General features: G+C 48.5%; 1 protein-coding gene across 1 annotated transcript; it reads right to left on the reverse strand.

The window, feature by feature from the left end:
* Window positions 1–76: 76 nt before the first annotated feature.
* Window positions 77–20,727, reverse strand: LOC144247278 (TOG array regulator of axonemal microtubules protein 2-like). Its single transcript, XM_077787690.1, has 18 exons — window positions 20,694–20,727; window positions 19,780–19,994; window positions 18,987–19,147; window positions 18,513–18,559; window positions 17,561–17,649; window positions 16,444–16,594; window positions 15,194–15,349; window positions 13,782–13,914; window positions 12,022–12,127; window positions 11,226–11,461; window positions 9,814–9,966; window positions 8,539–8,656; window positions 7,492–7,595; window positions 5,884–6,088; window positions 4,574–4,694; window positions 3,337–3,423; window positions 887–1,114; window positions 77–228 (listed from the first exon to the last, which is right to left on the reverse strand). The coding sequence occupies exons 1-18, from the start codon at window positions 20,725–20,727 to the stop codon at window positions 77–79; spliced, it is 2,496 nt and encodes an 831-aa protein (XP_077643816.1).
* Window positions 20,728–21,517: the final 790 nt, after the last annotated feature.

Genomic DNA, 21,517 nt, shown 5'->3' on the forward strand with positions numbered 1-21,517 from the left:
AAGAACATAAGTACATCTCTAACTATACCAGAAGAATTCTATAAAATTCTATATAGTTCTAAAAATGCTATAAAGCCTAGTCTTGAGACATTTGTTGGATGGTGGGTAGCTTCTTCCTGAGCTTGGAGGAAAGAGAGCTCTTCTGGACTGCAGGCAAGGACTTGGTGGTAAAGGGGACATAGAAGGTGTCCAGAGAAAACTTCTTGGTATCGCTACGACCAGTCAGATCTGCAAAGTGGAGAGACCAAGGGTAACAGAGGCCACAGTGCAAACCTAAAGCATATAAAGCTCCAGATTTCATGGGACAGACTCCTTGGAATCTTCTAAGGAGCTGCAGGGAAGCATGCTGCTGCTGGCAGCCCCTTGAAGCAGGCCCGGGGAAAACCCTGACCCGCTTCCACAGGGCTGCCACAGGAACAGCCTGGCCTCTGGGCTGTCCTGGGACAGCAGGGAGCCCAGAGCCCTGTGCTTTCCAGGAATGGCTCAGCTGCACATGCAGCCTCCTGCTCCTCTCCCTGCCCCACAGCTGAGCACTTGCAGAGCACAGCTGATTGCAGGGGCACATGCAGGGCACAGCTGTTCCCTGGCAATGTGCACAGGCTCTCTGGGCTGCCACAAGAGCCTTCCTCCCACCAGAGAGTGGCCCAGCTCCCCCCTCACCTTTTTGTGAGGCTGAGCCATGCTCAGCCTTCACATTGTCCTCATTGTTTGGAGTTGCTTCAGGGCTCCCATTTCATGACGATGAAGGGCGATGGAGAGAGCGGGGGTAGATGCACACCCTTCCTTAGTGTTTTGTCATTTTTGGCAGACGTAAATAAAGTCACATCCGGAGGTGTCCAAGTCAGAACTTTGTCATCTTTCCGGAGAACATGAGACCTTCACCAGCCCAAAATGTCAGAGAGGTTTTCCTGCACGCGTGGAGGCTTGCTGGCTGCACACTTCTTCAGCTTGGTGCCCATCACCTCGTAGAGGGCCAAGGCAAGCCTGGTGGCCACCGTGCGGACGCTGGCGCTTCGGACAGGCAGCGCCTTGTTCTCCAGGAAGGACCAGAGCACGGGCAGGGTGTAGCGCTCGACGACTTCAGGGCTCCTGGCATAAACCCACTCCACAAGCACTGCCGGGAGAGAGGCACAGCTTCTTACCCACCAGCCTCCATGCAAACAAGGGTCTACCTCTGCCTTTGCTTCTTGGAAGCCTTTCTGGCTAACATCAGCAAAATAGCACACAGAGCCCCATGATCCAGAAACGGGCAAAGCCGCTGATCATCCTTGAAACTGAACCACCAATACCTCAGGACTAATTTCTCCAAACAGAGCCTTGTCCCTGTGGCAGACTTTGTACTTTTACTAAATTATTTCACAATTTGTTTCTGCATGAACAATGAATGAAATATCAAATTGCCTTTTATTTCCATTTAGAAGTTGTCTAAACCCACAGTGAAGATTTGGAAATGCACTGTAAGGAGGCAGTTGAGTGATTTCTAATAAAGGGGGTGATTCCATTTTGTAACTTCCATGTAAAGTGCCAGAAGTCTTATCTGACTCCCCTTTGCTCAGTGGCACACAGCAAAGGGCAGTATTAGAACACACTTCAAAGCCCCAGCCCACCAGAGATGGCAGCTGCTTGACAGCTGCCTTAGAAACATCGGTGACTAGCCAGTGTCTTTGGCAGAATGCTTTTGTGCCTTTCAACACGGAGCTGTTTCAAACCTTAGCATGTCTTAGGGAATTACCCAGACCCCACTGCCATGGAATTTGAGCATCTTCATGTTTTAATGGCAGTTCCCCTCCAAATGTTAGTGGCATTTTTTCTTACAATGTGCACTGAAATAGGGGCATAGAGAAAGAAAAATGCTACACAGGGGACTGAAATGTAATCAGAAGGCAAGTGTTTTCTCACATTGTCTCTGAAATCTGCTCTCTGCTCATTTTCTGGACTGAACTATATCAAAAACAGACAAAAATTTGCTAACAACAGGCTCCTTGCATGGCAGATTTGACTGAGGGGTTAAAACCTGAAATGCTAGGGAGACCAGTCTTATTTTCTGATCAGACAAAAAGTTATCTAGTAGCTACTTATTATTCTGTGGTGGAAGAGACTTCATTTTCTCTATGCTGTTAATCCACCAGCAGTCATCAACACTGAAACAGCTCCTGAAAGTACCCAAAACCAATCCTGCTAAGCAGGAAACGGGTAATGGTCCACATTTCAAAATGAGACTTCATTTGAGTTGAAATGCAAATAAAGTCATTGGTCACGACAGAACTTCAGAAAGAGCTATCTGTTCCCACTAAACCTGAGTGAGGACATTTGCACTTTCTAAAGTAGTCCTCATTTTTGTTCATTCCTTTATTTGAAAAAGAGATCAAAATAACTGCAAAACTATATTCCCTGTTCCTGGGGATCTACTTGATTCAAATGCTCTTTGATGGTGGTTTGAAAGAGCCTTTGACATTCCCAATCGCTGAACATGCCCTGTTCAGATTCATAAGGAAGACACAAAGACTATGAAACCTTCTATTTAAAGATGCTGGCATAATTAGCAGTGCCATTAGCCCCAGTTAAAGCAAGGCTATCAGTCGTCTTCTCTACTGTATGTTGAGATTGTCATTTTTCCAATCCTTGGCTACTGCTGACACAGCAAGCTCCTCTGAGGAATCAATTCTCAGCTGCATTTGTAGCATTGTGGACAGTGCTGACACAGGAAGAGGCTGTTTGCACAGCCTGAAATGCTCAGTGCAGTGCCATTTTCACAGCACAGGCAGGCAGCCTCAGCACTCTGCTTCTGCCCCTCTGCCCCCAAAGGCTGCCTTGCACTAAATCCATGCAAGGATAAGTGTGATAGACTCTAACAGAGTATCTGATAGAGTGAGATACACTCTGTGTGGTGAGTTTTGACCTAAGCTGTGACCCCAAGGCTCCGCATGCTTCAGCCTCAAAACTTTCCAAGAGCAAAACAAGAATTCTGTGAGAACAAAACAAACTGATCCCCTGAAACAGCATTTGCCACCATTTTTCCTAAAGGCTCACAGATGTCCCTGAGGCTCCAAGAGAGGAGCCAGCTGGGCTATTTTTAGCCCCTTCCTATCCTGGAGGTGGGTTCTGAGATGTCCCCGTGAGAGCTCAGCCCCCAGGCCCAGCACCGCCCCCATCTCAGATGCTGCACAGCTCTGCAGCAGCCAGGGAAACCTGCCAGAGACACCTGCCCTGGGTATTGGGCAGGAGGGACAAGCTCAGCACCTCCTGCTGTGGCGGAGCTACTCTACTGTCCATTCCCAGGCATTCCCTGTAAATAATCCCCTAGAGGACCTCTTGGCTTAGAAGGGGAGGCCATACCTGTGATACACTCCGTGACAGCCAGCAGAGCTTCGCCATTCAGTTGGCTCCATTGGTTGCTGAGCTCTTTCATCAGTGATACTTTATCTACAAGTGAAACACACGTTTCTGCTTACTCTTCTGAGGTCATAGCAGAAAGGACAGTGGGGAGGGAAAGGGCAGGGGCAATCCCATTTTATAAAAGAAAGTCATATTCTGCTGATTTTTGAATCCTTTTCTTCTTTCCTGCCAGCCTACTTGGCAGGGTTAAAAGTTCCAAAAGAAAAGCTCTCCTTTCACATTTGAAAATCCAAAGTTGTCTTCTGTACCAGGAGCTAAGTTAACACATTTCACATCAGGCACCTCAAGAGTTCAGTTTCATGTAAGCACTGAAAAGGTTTTGCATCCCACAGTAAAAAGGAAGAACTCCATCCTTGGGACACAGAAAGGCACTGAGTCAGGCAGTTCATGAATTCACAGAGCAGCTGAGGTGGAGAAGGTGGAAACACCCCTTGAAGACCTGCCTCCTCACCACTCCATTTTTCAGGCATTTTCAGAGCTGACAACAATCTGTGTGGCAAAGGAATTTAGAGCAGCCCTTGTCTATGTAGGTGTTTGCTAGAGCCACCTTGCCCCATGCAAAACAACATGTGGAACAAGGCATGATTGACAGCTGGATTTAGACCAGTTTGTTCGAAGGAAATGAACTTGGTGAATCCTAAGTTCCCCTTTGAAAAAAGAAGACAAAGAAGAAAGGTGGAAAATAGGCAGCTAATGCCTATCATGTAGAGCCTTCCAGGTGGCTGCTCTGCAGAAGCTCTGATGGGCTGGTGTCCCTTCATGCCAACAGCAAAGCTGTTCATTTGGGAAGTCAGATGGGGCCCAAGCAAACTTTGCCTCTGAATTGTAGCAAAGCTGTAGTCCAGGACTTTGTCTTCAGATCAGCAGCACAGAGCCAAGGGCTCCTGGGACTTTTGGGAATTGCTGATCACATTCAAGCCTGTTGGAGGACTGGTTCCTAAGGACTGCACCTCCAAAGCTTCTGTGGGTGTCTGCGAGAGCCTTCCACAGACAACAGCAGCTGTCAAGGCACTCAGCGTTCTCTTGTGTCGCAGAGACAGAGACGCAGTTGAGGAGAGTCCATGCTGGGGCTCAGCCTCACCTAAATGAGCAATGGATCCTTCCAGCGCTCTCACAGCTGCGGCATGAATCCCGGGATCCTTTGAGTTTAGATTCTTTGTTATTCCTTCCACCAAACGGATGATCACGGGGCTCAGGGCATCTTCCAGGAGGCCTATGATTTCTGCCAGCACGTCCAGCGCCTTCTGCCTCACTCTCTTATGCGTGTCACATAGTCTCAGGTCAAAATAATCAAAAATCTGTGAAGAGAACAAATAACATGAGAACTTGATTAAAATGACCTTGTTTGAAGAGGGGGTGTGGAAATGAGCACTCAGCAATGTCAAAGGTGAAAGTGATCCTTTCTGTCAGGTCAGCCCTTGCATGCACAATTGCAATGTTTTCCTGTGGGCCTCTCGCTGGAATGGTTCTGCAACCTCATGCTGGTTGAAAGATTTTCATCTGTTTTAAAGAGGTTTAGTTGGGGACAGGAGAGTTCCTATGATGTTTCTCCCCAGCTATAAATCATTCAATCAATTCCCTTTATTAACTGATAAGACTACCTTTGCTTTACAAGAGTGGAAGCTGATATTTACAATGCCCGGGTTTCTATACAGTTGCCTCAAGTACTGAGGGCAATTATGATTCTGCCAAAACTATGGCTGGAGGAGATATAGGTTTTATTTTGTTTGTCTCAGAACCTGTGTCTGGAGATGGGCAGGGCTCTGATCAACTCTTCCAGGACTCAGACCATTTCTCTAACTAACAGGTAGACTTCTAAAATGCAATGTGCTGTACAGCTCTCATTAGAGCAGGCTCAGTCCCTTGAAAGCCCATTATCAGGCACCAGTTTCTGGAAGAAGGGGAAAAAGCATCTACTGGGAGGAGAAAGGATAGCTCTGTCCTTAACTGTTTTCCTCCTTTTCCAAAGAGAAAAAAAAAAGCCCCCCAAGAAGGGTGAGCACCATCTTTACCTAGAGGAATAGGGACAAGGATGGAAATGAGTAGCCAGAGCTGTGCCTGTGCCAGACAAGATGGAGTTTCCAGAAGTATCCTTTAAAAACATTTAGTTGAAACCAACCCAGCCTGAAACATCTCTTCCCCACTCAAACCCATTTTTTGTCCAGAGAATAAGTGCCATTATTGCTTTCAATGGCTGGATTCCCTTCACATAACCCAACTGGCAGTAGGAGACAGCAGCAGTTAAACCAGCAGGAAATTCTGTCATCATCTGATCAACAGCATCAATATAGAAAGCTGCCAGACAAATACAGCTGGACTGAAAAAACTTGTCCTGAAGCCTGGACCTGAATTCAATTTCTCTGGGGAAGAGGGACCAGCCTGTCCCGAAGAGCCAGGATGTCCTGCCAAGACACACTGAATTAACTTTACTTCCCCAGGCCTGGGAAAGGAGCTGATGGAATGGAACAATGAAGATACCCTACATACTTGGACAATGTTAGTGGAGATGAGCTGGGGTTTGGTTTTGGACAGGTCTAGGAGGAGTGCCACTCCTTCCATCCGTGTCTGAAACTCCTTGGCTTCCAGGAGAAGGTAAAGCTTCTGGAGCGGCTTCATCTCTTCCACAGCTGGAGGTAACGTGACCTGGGCTTTTGCACGGTGTAGGAGGCGTCCATCAGAGGTAGACTCCACCCTGGAAAATAAAACCAAATTAGGACCTGTTGGTAATAATAGCTTCAGTTAATTGTGACCAAAACATCTTGAGGAGCTTTCCTAGTGATGTCATTTCAAGCTAGAATATCATGAGGCTCTGAAGAACAACGTGAGCCTCACGCCAGTCATTACAGGAGACAATCTGCAAGTAACATTCTCACACTGCTCACTCAGAAACACCAAGGATGAGCTGCATCTGATCTATCTTCAGATGACTTCCAAGGCGAACTGCTCACATTGCTTTGTGGGGAAAGATAGACGCTACTTCCAAGTTTAAATGCCTCCTCATATGGGAGGTGTGTGTCTTATAATAAGGAAACACATCATTCTGGAGAAGTGTCTCTACACCAGGCATGACAATCTGGAAAAGTAGCTCAGATGCATTTGAACAGATGAACAGGGGCGTATCTGAAGGGTCCAGAAAAGCAGTAACAGAGATAAAAACAGAAGCCAGACATGCCAGAACTACGCTCACATTTTGTTTGCTTCCCTAGAGACCAGATCCACAGCTTAACAAACCCACTGGGAACAATTCTCCTGGATCAACCTGTCTCTTCCATGAGCATGGGCAGATGCAAGCCATGCTACTGAGACATGTGGTCACTTTCCTGCCACCGCTGAGCGGGACAGCTCTAAATAAATCCCCTCTGTTATCAGAGGAGAACAGGCACAAGCAGCTCTGCCACTAGCATGAAGAGACAGCAAGAACCAAATTCCTGTCTTAAACGCTGATTGCAGCACAGGGGAAAATAAACCAAACATGCTGTCCATCAAGTAAACTATATGAAGGACAGGAATATCAAGACAAAAAGTCCACATTGAGGCACCTGTTGGCCAAAGTTGCTCAGGAATTCCCTTACTACTACTACTGCTACTACTACTCAAACGTCATACTGTTTGAGGGTAAAAAAGCCATGAATCAGCCAGGCCAAACCACATGGATGAGAACTGTATCTTTGGGGAATGGCATCTTGTTTCAAGACTGGGACTTCTCATTAAAACACCCATCTACAAAAAGACAAAAGACTACACTGGGATTTAAAAAGAACACCCTGGTTGCATTTCCTTGTCCCAAGTCAGGCAGCAGAAACCTGGCCCTCTTCGAGCCTCCACAACACTGCCCTTGCCACTGCACTGGATGGTCTGAGCTGTTACCAATGGGTGTCTTTTGTTGCCCAGTTTTTGTGGAAGCCTTCCAGAGAAGTTGTGTTCAGCATAATGCAGAAGTGGACAATTTTTATCCTAGAGCATTTGTAGGGAAAGGAAAGAATCTCTGGCACTGGTCATCTCCAGCAGAAAGATTTTCCTGAGGAAGAGGCATGTAAAGCACATGTCATGTACTTTGTCACATCTAACAAAAGTGCTCCCATCTGACAAAAGTACCGATTGCTAGAAGGCGATGTGGCCTGGGGCTTCTTTGAGCCGTCGCTCCTCTTCTTCACCAGGTTCTTCACAGATGGGCGTTCAGCCTTCTGGTTTTCCATCCCCTACAAAGACATCAAGAAACTCCATGAATCTTTAGAATTCAAAATAGGGAATTCCTGGATTAAAACACAAGTTAGAACCAGGACCACTGCTACCAAGGCTTAAGGAAACATTTCCTAACTTACAGAAATAAATGGAGCAGAGATTCAGTGATGCCAACTCTTTGTTTACAATAGCCCAAGGCAGGTTATGGGTGCTATCATACGGCAGTGAGCAGCAGTCTAAAATCCTAAATTCATTATTCTTGAGCATAAATGGGAATAATGCAAACTGGTAGGCAATGAGTGTTCTCAATGGAAGCAGCAGATTTGGACTCCTTGGGGGTTGGCCCACTATTTGGTTCAACACTTACTCTCCCTGCTCCTGCACAAAGTCACACTCCCTTCTATAATGTAGATAAAAAGAAGAAAATCCCCCCCAAACAAACAAACTATTTTCCACTGGATGCTGATGGATTCACCAAGCCTCTTCCAGCTCCACAAGGCTTGACAGCAGGGAAGATATTCCCAAAAGACCAACAGTAATTATAGCAATTAGGTTTGACTTGGACATCTTTTGTATATTTGGAAATGTCCTTGGCACCACTACTTCTGGTGTCTTTTGCAAAGACACTGTTATCCTCAGAAGCACTATTCTCACTTAACTGCTTGACTGGGGGCAGAGTAGGGAGAGCCCGTGGGGCCTTGCCCTTGGATGTAAACCCATTTTCTCCTCTTTCCCTTTCCACTTTGTGATATTCAAAGAATTCAAAGCCCCACTTTTTCCCAAATAATATCAGTTCCTCTGTGGTCTGCAGATGAACAGGCTGGGGATTAACAGCTCATTCCAGGAGCAAAATGATGCAGCAGAAGAGGAATGAGGTAAAGACACATCGAGTATGTTTGATCTCATATTAGCAGTGGCAATACTTGCACAAAGGAGACACTGCTTCTGCCAAGCACTTACTTTCTTCTTAATTCTTGCCAGGATATCTTCCAGGTCATGGGTGGAAAGAGATTGTTCCAAAAACTTCTTAAATTTTGGATTATTCAGCAGCATCTTCACCATCTCCTGTCCATAATGCCTAAGGAAGGAAGGAAGGCAGGAAATGAAAAGTGAACAAAGGAAGAGTGTTAACAGAAGCAGCTGATACCTTAAACTGATCAGGTGCAATCCTTGCAAGAGAAGGCATTACCTACTCAGCAAAGAGGGACATTTGCTTCACTGGACACTGCACAGTGTTGTCAGCTGAACACAAGGGACAAGAGGAGAATGTGGGGCCACAAAAAAATACCATTTCACTCTGAAACTGTGGGTGTGCTTCTGTGGGATCAAAGGATCCCAGGGAACAGGCAAAACACATCTGCTTTGTTGTCAGAGCCTATTAGCAATGTCCTGCTGCCATTGCACAATAATTTGCCTTTCTTTCACTGGCAGGGAAGCCGGAACAAAACACCTCATGCTTGCTTTGGATTATTCTATACTATATAGAATAATCAGGGGCATGGGCAGATAGTTGCTCTGGTCTCCCTGGCAGCTATTAATGGGAATTTCATCATCAAAGTAAGGGGATTTTGGTGGTTTGGGTTGGTTTTGCCACTAGGAAATGACAGATTTCTTCAAGAAGAAATTTGGAGGTCACTGAGCCACAGATAACAGCATTCTACAAACCTGCAGAAGTAGTTTAGAAAGACTGAATACATAGGCTAAAGACCTCTGAAATATTTCTAGGGAAGTCTTAGGTTAATGTGAAATAGATGTTTGGGATCCTTCAGTGATGAAGCCAACACTTTGCCTTTATCGTGTGCACCTAAGGCCAGTCAAAACTTTTTGACTGGCTAATCAGAGCTCTTTTGATCTCAGTAAAGAATCCTTCAAGTCACAGGAAGTTGGCAATGCTCTTTCTTGGTGGCCAAGCTCAGGTTACCCACTACAGTCATTTCCCCAGGCCATCCAGAGCAGTGGTCACAGCACCAAGGCTGACAGAGATCAAGAAGTGTTTGGACAATACTCTCAGGCACATGGAGTAACTCTTGGGGTGTCCTGCACACAACCAGGAGCTGGACTTGATGACCCCGATGGGTCCTTTCAAACTCAGCATATTCCATGATTCTGTGACCCTTATCCACACTGTGAGGTAACTTAATGTAACCTTTAGTTTCCACTCCTTTGTAGTTTTACCCTTTATAGCCAGACACAAAACCATGTTCCCGTTTTGGGAGGTGAAATGAAGATCATTACCTTGTGTCCTGGTGACAGTCCTGAGCAAGTGTCCCTGCCACGTGTGCCAGTGTCTCAGCCCTGGGTGTGCCTGCCAGCTTCGTGACTCCAATTCTCTGCACCAAGGACAGGAGGAGCTCGGCCGCGCACTTCCGCACCTGGACGTAGCGGCTCCTGGGAAGAAGAGAGCAAACCCTGGGCACAGGGAGAAGGAACAAGAGCAGCACAGGCCTTGGCCAGAGCCTGCTCCCTGTCCTTGCTGGGGGAAGGAGGCCTGGGCTCTCCCTGCAACTTCAGACACCTGTAGAAGGTTCTGTCCTCAGATAAACACAACGTTAGCAGGGAAAACACGCTGTGGGGCGGGAAGTTGCCGATATCCAGCAATGCAGCCTCTGTCTTTTATAAAGATTGGCAAGGGATACATCTGAGTGTTTTGACCCTATTCCAAAGCTGAGGAAAGGGTGGCAGGCATTTTGGCCAGGTTGTCCTGATCTAGAGACTGTCTCTTGGGAACTGTCAGGCCCAGCACCAACACTTAAGGCAGCATTTTCTTCAGCTGTCCCGTTGCACTCAGCCTGTGAAGGTGCCTGTCAAGTGATTCATCATCTCAAGGCTAAGCTGAAATATCAGTTTGAATGGAAAGTAGAGCTCTCAGGCCAGGACAGTCATACAAGCCTCCTTTCGGCAGGAGCTGCACCTGCTGTGCAGGCAGTGCCACACCCAGCACATTCTGCCCCATGTGCTGCACGCCCCAGCAAGTACCCTCCGTATTTCTCACGTTAATTGAATCATGAGGATACGTGGTTTTTCCCAGCACTGCAAAATACCCAACAGCGCTCACAGCGGTAATTGCAAATGTTTTCCCTCTTCCCAAAAAAGCACAAGGCTTTCTCCTTGGCCTTTGCAGGCACTTTCATTTCCCCAGTGGTCACCAGGTCTAGGAAAAGCTGACAGACTGGGAGAACTCCAGGAAGCAGCAGGAAGCTGAGTCAGAGGAACTTTAGACTGGATATTAGGAAAAGGTTTTTCACCCAGAGGGTGGTTGGGCACTGGAACAGGCTCCCCAGGGCAGTGGTCACAGCATCAAGCCTGACAGAGTCCAAGAAGCATTTGGACAACAATCTCAGGCACTTGGTGTGAGCCTTGGGCCCTTCTGTGCAAGGCCAGGAGCTGGACTCAATGGTCCTGATGGGCCCCTTCCAACTGCCCCTATTCTACAGATCTGTGATTCTGAGAACTAAGAGGCTGCAGCAGGGCAGAAATAGGTGACAAGAGGAAAGAAATGAGGTTGAAAGAGAATCAAGTCCCTGAGTTCACAGAAGACCCAGGATACAGGACCCTTCCCTGCGACCATTCCCATTCTCTCTCTCTCACCCCTTCCCCCACCCACACAGGAGAAGGTGAAGAATATCACTCAAAGAAGAAGAACCTACTTGGCTCCCTTGTCCATGAGAACAGTCATTGCTCGTGCAGGAGTCACCTTCTCTACCATGATGGCCAGGGCCTGACAGGCTGCCTTCTGAACAAACTCTGGGGAGTTCCACACCATGTGGAGAAGGACCGGAGCAACCTCATCCACCTCGGAATCCATGTCCTTCCTCAAGAGTGCAAACAGCTCTCCCAGAGTGACGATTGCAGAGCAAGACAGCTTTGACCGCAGGCTGGTCACCTGGGGAAGTCATGAGGGGAAACATAAGAATCACCTTGAAAAGAAAACCAGTTGCCTTAGACAAAACTCCCGGGAAATCACAACACCTCCCACTGTGTCCAGAGGAGCAAAAAAGCACAGTAAGAGCAGAAGAGCCCAAGCACAGAAAGGTACCTCCTCTGGCACCAATTTCTGCCCTCAGACCTGCTTACTACAGGCCTAAAAAATATATTTCACTAAAGTGTGCTACTTGACCCTTCTGTAATAGCAACTGCTTTGATTTTAGGGCCTTTTGTTTGAAAAAGAAGCAATTAACGCAAGGGCTGCTTTCAAACCATAAAGGCACAAGTCATAAAGATAAAAGACTCAGGTGCTCCTGTTCAAAAAAGCAACAGCTGTAGTTGAAGCACTCAGACAGGAAACACAAAACACAGGCTCAGGTCTACAGACTAATTTGCAGTGTTGAATTACAGCTTGGGCAGAGAAGGCACACCCTGAGCACACATGGAGATGAGCGAGCACACAGCTACTCTACACACTGTGTATGAAGTGTGGGGGACAATTCAGAACAATGTTCTCACCTCGCTGGTAACTGCCAAGCAAATCTCACTAAGTCGACAAAGCAGGACTTCTGAATGGGACTCAGCCAGCTGTTTGATGATGCAGAGTCCCTTCTCCTTCATCTCCCTGAAAGGCAAGTACCAAAAAGATGGATTTTTCTCTAGCCAAGAGCTAGGCAGCACCCTCTGAAATGACCAGGCTGGCAGCTCAGTCAAACCATGGGAGGTGCTTTTCATAGCGTAGTTAATGAAATCATAGACTCAGGATGCTGTGGCTGTCAAAAGCATACAAAACTCCAAGAGGCAAACAGGGGGGTGTCAGAGTCTTCATTTGTGGCCTTTCTGAAAACCTCTGGCACACCAAGTCTCTCTGTCACTACTTCGTAGAAGTTGTGAGGCCAGGCCATGCTGCTGTTTCTTGTCACGTCCCTGTACCTGTCCCTGAGACACAGTCCCATGGGGCTGTTCCTGGGACATTTTCCTTCTTTGTCAGCCCCAGCAGGCAGTTCAGCAGGGAGAGTCTGCGCTGCCACTCTGGAGCCAAGTTTCCACTCTATAGTCTCGGCCTGTGTGTCACCTACTCCACTGCACTGCACACTTTCCCCCAAAAAGCATCAGAGTGTCCCAGAACGGTTCCACCCCTGGGCAAGAACTGTTGAAACCCTGGCTTTTCCCAAAACACTCCTACCTAAAACAACCCCCACAACAGCAACATGTTATTTAAGAGGTGCAAACAACTCTATCTCTCAGCACTTGCTTTGCGCAGGCTCTCAGCTACAGGAAGGTCTGAGGGCTGCAGCACAGGGCTGGTGACCGATCCCACGGGCACCCCTGGGTGTCCTCCAGACCCCCACACCTGCAGGAGCTCTCTGCACCTCACAGGGCACCAAAGAGAAAGGGGAAGAGAAAGCAGAAGAGAAAAGGCAAAGCAAAGGCGACTGCACAAGGAGGCAGATTTTTCATGCTTATCCCAGTGGGAATGGAGGCCTTATCCCCCTGTGTGAATGAAGCATCCAGCAGAGAGTGGATGCTAACCCAGACATCACAAAGAGAACCAGTATCACCTGGCATTTGTAGAGTTATCACCTCTGGGCCTCCTTCTGTCTGTGTAAAATGTTGGGACACATTGTGAGTATTGACAAAACATCTCAGGCCCATATGAAGCAGTGAGAAGGAAAAGTTGAATTCCAAAAATGCAAGGCTCCTAGAGGATTTTCTTTCTTTTTCCTTCTCTTCTGCCATGAGCTCTTCAGAAGTAATGACAGACTGAGGGACTTGAAAGCACAACTCAGTCGGTTTCTCAGAAAGAGGAACTCCCTGAAGCTGCTTCTGGGACTGCCATGCAGGAGGTCACAGGGAGACCCTGTCACCTGCCATTGCTGGCAGCAGTGGGAGCAGAGAGGAATCTTACTCAGTCCCACTGGCCTAGTGGCCCAAGGCACCCAAACCTGCACTCCAAACTGCTGCCATCCTGCTTCTCCCTTCAGCCAGCAAATCATGTCGTTCCAGGGCCTTCTCTCTCCCCTCAAGATTTCCTTTGCAGCCCCGTGGAGCAGCAGGCAAAGCGAGGAAGCAGCACGGACCTGCTGCAGCTGGAGCACTGCTGCAGAGCAAGGCTGAGAAAAGGCTGCTCTCAAATCTTGATCCTCTCAGTGCTCTGCAGTGGTTTCACCAGTGCCCTTCGGCCCTCTGGGCTCTCGGGGCTCAGAGGCAGCAGCAAGACTCACTTCTAACCAACCTTAATGCTAAGAGGGACGCAGCGTGAACGGGGCCTTTCTTACCAGTCGTCGCTGCCGAGCGAGGACAGTGCCTCCTGCAAGGACTGCTGTGGGTCTGCAGAGGCCGTGTCCTTCTGCCCAGTCCCACGGCGCGGCTGCTCTCGGCGCTGGGCACCAGCGGCCGTCTGCGAGGTCACTGTAAGGACAGGGTCGGCCATGGGCGCTGCAGCCCCGGGCAGGGCACCCCGCCATGGAGCGGCCTGCAGCCCATCTCCCAGCCAGGGCTCCCTGGGCACACACGGGCACTGGGGCAGAGGCTTCCCTGCTGCCTGGCGCCTTGGGCTCCTTGCTTTCCCCCAGCCTCCCCGGCTGGGCACAGCTCCAGGCTGAACCTGACCATGGCCCCGCAGCGCCAGCTCCCCAGTGCCACAGGGGCCACAGCCAGCGGCAGGTTCCTGCGGCCACAGAGCTCCCGCTCCCTGCCAGACAGGGCCGGCAGCAGGGCTGGCCAGCCAGGAGGGAGCCCCTCAGGTGCCTCTCTTGTCTCAGCGCCCTGATTTCCCCCAGCCCTGGGGATGGGGCACTCTGCAACTCCCTGAGGAGAAACCTGCAGCTGCCTGGCCACAGCACCGAGCCAAGGCTGAACAGCCCAGCCCTGCTGGGCCCGGCTCAATCCCCACGGAGCAGCTGCCAGGGAACAGCCACACCTGACCCTTCCCACCTGACAGTGCCTCTGCCTCCACTGACCTCAAATATCCTAGACAGCAGCCAGCTGAGTGTACATACATTTAGCCTGCTATTGGGAAGGGAGTAATTTATGGATTTGCTTCTTTCCAAGCATCATGAACCTTTACTCTTTCAGAGGTACACACTTGCTGTATTTCAAAGATGCTGAGGTGAAATTTATTTGTCACCAAATGGATGTGTTTGCATACTGTGCACTGCCTAAGCTTTCTCTTGCAATTTCCAGTCTAGATGGTTGATAAAAAAGCCTTCCAAATGCAAACTGGGGAAAAAAGAATGCGAACACCGATGCAAATTGTTGGCAGACGCACTCTCTTGATAAAAAGCTGCATGCAGAGCCGGACAGCAGCACAGGCAGAGGGCCCAGATGGTGAGTGCACAACTGATCCTGGTGGTTCTCGTAGGTGCACGGTGAGCACACCCTGGCAGGCTGCCCTGCAGCTCATCCCTGCAGTCACAGCAGCCTCCTGGCACCAGTTATCCAGATGGGCAAAAGGCAGAGCTTAGGCCTTTACCCCGATTTCATTCAGCTCAACTTTCCAATGGATTTCTAGAACCAACTGCTACAGTACTACCAAGCTGGAGTAACTCCAAAGTAGATTTGATGTTCAATCTCAGGACAGGCTATGGACCCGAGGTGCCAGCTGTTCTGCCTGAGGCAGGAGGCAGTTTGTGCTCCTTGTGCAAGGAAAAACCCGTGCAGGGAAAAAGCTGCCAGGGAGCAGGCTTACCTGTGGAGTTGCGTGGGAAGCTGCCATCCCCATGGATGGTGGACGTACTGGGCAGTAAGGGCACGTTGTCCTTCACAACCTGCTTCTTCAAGTCGCTACCAGGCTGTTTTCTCTGCCCACTAGCAGCTGTGCCATCGACAGGTGGTAGCCTAAAGCCTGCAGGGACCAAAGAGGAGCTTGTAAGTGGAGGGTGCTGGGCAGGGTGACAGTCGAAAGTCCAAGGAAACTCGCTGGAGGTGGGTAACATCTCTGTTATCCCAAAGAACTTCAAGTATAACAATGGCACACTAACATGGGACAGTGATCACAGAATCACAGAATATTAGAAGAGTTTGGGTTGGAAGGCACCTTTAAGCACCATCTAGACCAACTCCTATGTACAGGGACATCTTCATCTAGATCAGAGCCCCATGTAAAGTGGCCTTGAACACCTTCAAGGATGAACCAACAACAGCTTCTCTGGGCAAACCCTTCCAGCTTTTCATCCCCTTTAATTTAAAAACAAATTCTCCCTCATATATAATCTAAATCTACCCTCTTCTAGCTTAATAGCAAATTGCAGTGATGCTTGCCCTAAGAAACAAGGAAGAGCCAGTATTGCTTTGCTTTTGTTGTCCTGTTGCAGAGGCTGTCAGGGGAAGTTCCCAAAAGAAAGTGCAGATAACCTTGCATGATGCTCTCGGGCTGAGTGCTGCCTCCTTAGGGCCCTGCTGCCGCCCTCGGGGCAGCGCTCCCAGCCCTGCAGTCAGAGCCCCTGGGCCGGGATTCAGTCGGGAACGCTGCTTGCTCCTGGGGCTACAACAGAAGCAATGGATGGGGCTTCAGCACAGCTCAGCAGTGCCAGCTCCTCAGCAGGGAGCGGCAGGAGGAGGAGCTCTGGTGTTTTAATCAGAAGGAGCTGGACTTTGTTTCTTCCAGGCTGCAGCCTGGTTGAAAAGCATTCTTTTGGACTTGCCTTCCCTGGAGGCTGCTCTCCAGGAGAGTCTGAAGCCCCAGTGTACTTTGCAAGACAGAATTTTCTACTCTGAAAGACTGCAGAGGTGAAGGTGGGAAGCTGATATTCTGGTACTGACTCAGTGAGGCTATGGGCAAGACACTTCATGCATCTGTATTTTTCTTTGGCAAACAGAAATAAATCCTATGCAAGCTTCCGCCCCAATGCAAGCCAAACAGCATCCCAGCCTGATTGCAACACTGTGCAAAGGGCAAGCAAGTGGTCAGAAAGGACCACAAGTGTAGCCAACACTTACTTGCTCCAGCTGCATCCCCAGGCTCAACTGGCTTAAGAGGAAGCTGCAAGGATGCTTGATTTTGTCTCCTTCTCTCCAACTCTTTCTCCAGAAGCTCCATTTTCTTCCGCTCCAAGTTCTTTTGAGCCAACTTGCACAATGCAGGACGGATCTAGGTGCAATGGAAATACAGCACAGACTGTAAGCACAGACACACAAACTAAACACAACATCTCATCAGGAGCACAGAGTCCACAGAGTGCTACAGGCTTCAGTGCAGCTCCACAGATATTCCAATAGTTTCAGAGGAAGGTCTCCCATCCTCACCCTGGCTATTACACACAGTGAGGTGAAACACTTCAGTGCCATAACCTTCTACTGCTGCCACTGCAACCTCTGTCAGGAAGGCCTGCTTGAGGCATGAAAGTCATAGGAGTGCCCCAAGACAGATGAAGAGCTCACATGGCCAGTGAGCAGGCAGTTCAGTTCCTACAGGCCATGGCAGGAGAATAAACACTGTGTGCAATACCCAGCAAGGAGGGGTAATGAGCTGCTGCTTAACACTCATGGCCAGGAATTGCAGCTGTTTCTCACTTCCTGCCTTCGCAAGGATTCAGCTCTGAAGGGATCTGAAGGATTTGGGCTCTGAGACCACGAGACCAAAAGGAGGAGTCATATGAAAACAAGTTGTAGAAACACTGATGTTAATGAGCAGAAAACTTGAGAAGGAGAAGGCTGTGAGATGCAGCCAAAGGTATCCTGGAAAAGTCAAACTCTCCCATTTAATTTTGCAGCCTTGCTTACACTCAACATTAGAACCTTTGCTTCTCTGCTTCTGAGGATGCACTTTGCCCACGTTCACTGATGGTTCTCTGCCATTCAGAACTTCTCTAAAAGAGCTTTTGCACATAAAGAATGCTTCTGGCATGACCTTAGCACCATCTCCAAACCAGTGACCCTTTCTGGCACCACTGGAAATAGCCAAGCAATTGCTCTGTAGCTGTCCAATAGATTCCCAAGATAATCTCCATCCCCATCTCCCAAGGGGTGGAAGATGATAATTTCCAGTGACATTTTTGGCCAAGCACTAAACAGCCACTGGAAATGAAGTCTGCTCATCCCTGTGCTTACCCCTTACCTTTCCAGAGCTGTCCCTCAGGTCACTGTCACTCATTAAAACAGGACTGGTGGGATGATCCATCTCCTTGGCCTGGCTCAGTGGAAGGCCTGGTAATGGAAGCAAAGGTTCATGTAAATCTCTGGCAGACTTCAAGCCCCCAAAAACATAATTGTGGGCAACAGGCAAGTCAGGTTGCAGACTGCAGAGCTTCCATAAAACACAGAGATTGGGATGGAGAGCAGCAAGGTACATATGCCTAGAGTGTGATGGAAGCTTCCAACTTGAAAGCATTGGCTGACCCAGATGCACCAGAGATGGCATTTTGTCTGGCACAATTCCACTTGTCAGGGATCAGGCAAGGCAGGGAGGGAGGACAAGGCAGAAGGCATCTCCTCCCCCAGCCTCAGCCTGCCACTCTGACACAGGCAGAGAGAGCTGGGGAAGAGATTTCCAAAGGACTTTCTGTTCTAGGAGGTTTCCCTATTTCTGCCAGTGCAAAACCAGGCAATGCCCATGAACCTCCTTCACTCCTCAAAGAGTTCAGCTCAGAAACTGCCCCAGGGAATGGTATTCTGCTTCAAAGGCAGGAGGAAGGAGTGGGAACATTTGTCATTTCATGCTAAATGCCTTCCTTTGCTCTACTAATTTTGACTCTCAAAAGCTTGCAGGGAGATGAAAGCCATGTGAAGCATGGAGAGGAATGTTTCCTTTTCCTGCACTGCATTTCCTGGGCCCCAAAGTACCATTCCATCTCCTGCCATTCAACACTTCATACTGGAGGAATTTTCACTGTACCACCAGAGAACACTCCCAGTGACTGGGCTTTGGGAGAGTCCACTGAGCCAATCAAGGAATTGAAATGACTTTTAAGGAATGTTCAAAAGAATTGGTTTGAATCTAGTTTTCCAAATGTTCACCTCTGAGTCTAGGTTCCAATAGTCATTTTAGGACAGACATGCCCTGTACCTACCTGCATGGTCAGAGCTCTTCCCTTGGCTACTGCTGCTGGGTCTTGGCCTGGAGGAAATGGAGGACAAAGGAACAAATGAGGAGATAGAAAGAGAAGGGAAGGAACGAGTGTATCATGAAAGGAGGCAAACCTTCTTAGCATGGTCACTGATGAAGGAGGAAATGCAACACATAAAGATGCACAGCAAGATGGAAAGCTGATTAATTGTCCTTAAGCTTTCAGTTGCTGTTGTCACTCAGAGCTGGCTAAGCTCTGGGTGAAATAATATCCAAGCCCTGACTCCTCTTCCCCACCTCCACCTCTCCTCTGGGGCCGTCAGTGTTGGGTTTGACATTGTGCTGGCCCTTCATAGATGGGCAAAATACTGAATGCACATAGATCTGCCTAAATACATGGGACACTTTGGAAAGTCACTGCATAAAATGAGAAGAGAGATGTGAACAGCACCCTGGAGCAGCAGACACCTTGGCTTACCTCATCTCCTGGGACTCCTGGAAAACCAGCTGGAGAGGGCTTCGCACTGACCCTGCAGCACTGCCAACAGGGAGATTTTCTGCCTTGCGTATTGGGGGGATCAAAGGTGGTCCCAGTGACCTCTTCTTCAAATCCCCTTCAGTGGAATTCACCATGGAAGCCTGGAAAGAATAGAACACAGTGCTCAGATCAAGCATCCAGCCTTGGCCTGATTCATGGCCCAAGACATTTAGGTATGTTTTCAACTGGCACACGGCAGGAAACAACAGTCAAACTCATGGAGCAGCTTGGCCCAGGATGGGAAATGCAAAGGGAACTGCTGAGGGAGAGACCACGTCACACATTTGACACCTCTCTCCTCACACTCCTTCCTCTGCAAGTGTGGCTACATTTAAACATGGCATGCAGATGTGTGACATCAAGATGTTCTGAGACATAAAGATGGTTCACAGATACATGTAGGATACTAAATGGAGAAGGATTTATCTTCCAGAGTGGACAATTTTAGCGGCTCTGACTGCCAGTTGGTGTTTTCTCCACCATAACACAGAGGAGGAACCACGACACAGCCCAGAAGCCATTCCAAGACCTCTCCTGTTACTGACACATGCTGAGGACACGAAGCCTGCACTTCACACCCACTGCAAAGGCAGCCTGAAGTGCAGTGTCCAGCTGAGATCTTCCTTGACTCAGCAGCTTCCCTGGGCTCACACCACAGGAAGAGGTCTCCAAGTTCTGCCTACAGCACTTTAACAGAAATTCTACCATACAAGACTTATCTTGGCATTCTTACCTTACACCTTATTCCATCTGAGCTCAGCTCCAGGCTCTTTCTTCTGATATCATTGTAGGCAGTGCAAATTTGGCTTTTGTCTTTTTCTTCATTATATATCTTGCTTGGTTTGATGGAAGAAGAGCTCTCGGGGATGGGTGGCAAGGGCTTGGAGGGAAGGAGTGACATCAGATGTGTCTGGGGAAGGTTCTTGGCAATAGTGTAGCCAGTTGGGGCTGCAATGTGAAGACACAAAATATAACAGAGGCCACAATGTAAATCGAAAGGATCTGAAGCTCCATGGCACACATTTCCTGGAATCTTCTAAAGAGCTGCACAGGGAAGCATGCTGCTGCTGGCAGCCCTTTGAAGCAGGCCCGGGGAAAACCCTGACCCGCTTCCACAGGGCTGCCACAGGAACAGCCTGGCCTCTGGGCTGTCCTGGGACAGCAGGGAGCCCAGAGCCCTGTGCTTTCCAGGAATGGCTCAGCTGCACATGCAGCCTCCTGCTCCTCTCCCTGCCCCACAGCTGAGCAGCCCACAGCTCCAGGGGCACTGGCAGAGCACAGCTGATTGCAGGGGCACATGCAGGGCACAGCTGTTCCCTGGCAATGTGCACAGGCTCTCTGGGCTGCCACAAGAGCCTTCCTCCCACCAGAGAGAGCCCTACTCTCCCTCACCTCTGTGTGAGGCTGAGCCATGCTCTCAGGTGAAGAAGGGTGTTGGGTGAACTCCCACCTTTACAATCAATCCATCCAAGGCTTGATGGGGTACCCAAGGGGATTTTTAATTAATCAGGCGATAACTCTCTTTTTATTTTTCATGAAACTAGGATCACTACAATTCCTCTGGACTGCATGGAGCTGGTGAGCCAGCAAAGAAAGCTTCTACAACTTTGCTTATGTGCTGCTCCTTGCCAAATCTACTACATTCACATCCCTTTCCTTCTAAACTGTTGGCAATCCACATGGTCGCCAGAATTTGGCAATTACACCTAGGAAGTAATTGTTTTCCAAAGCTGCTTGTCATGGCCTTTGTTTCTCTAACTCCCGCTCAGTTCTGGGTTGGGTTTGGTTGGTTTCTTTTACTTCTCCTCACAACAAATGAAGTGCCAGCTCATGAACCATGGCACTTCATTTGTTAGAAGAAGCTTTGCAATCCACATTACATGTCCCCAGCATTCAAGGAGTCTGTATCTGCAGGAGAAACACTGGCCATGAAATTGTAAATTGCCAATTTTGCCCTGCTTCATTGCTCCATGGGATTTTCCCATGCTTTCTTTCCTGCAGAGATAACCAAAAGCAACATAAAACATTAACTGACTCAAAACATTTATGATCCTGGCTAATACTGACAATTCCAAATTTCCTTACTGGAAATAGCAGAGGGCAGGTCATTCTGAAATACTCTCCAACAGAGTGTTTAGAACTAAAAGAACTAATTCTTTACATGGTTTCACAGAGGATAAAATCATGTGGCATCCTAGCAGGAAGAGAGGAATACCTGCCATAAAATAGGATTTCCTTCCCTCTCTCAAATGGTAAGGACTTTAATAAAACATGGGCAGGTAAGGAATAAGGAGATAGCTAATTCCAAGGCCAGAATAAATCCACAAAAAAAATCACCTTATTTAGTCGGTAATACTTCTCAATAGCTGCTGCTCCAAGACATTCCAGCTTCAGAGCAGCAATAAAGGAGTCATTCCAAAGGAAAATCTGACAGAACCCAGGATTTGGCACAACTAACCCTGAGCAAAGGA

Source organism: Lonchura striata, chromosome 21, assembly GCF_046129695.1.
Source record: "Lonchura striata isolate bLonStr1 chromosome 21, bLonStr1.mat, whole genome shotgun sequence".
Taxonomy (NCBI): domain Eukaryota; kingdom Metazoa; phylum Chordata; class Aves; order Passeriformes; family Estrildidae; genus Lonchura; species Lonchura striata.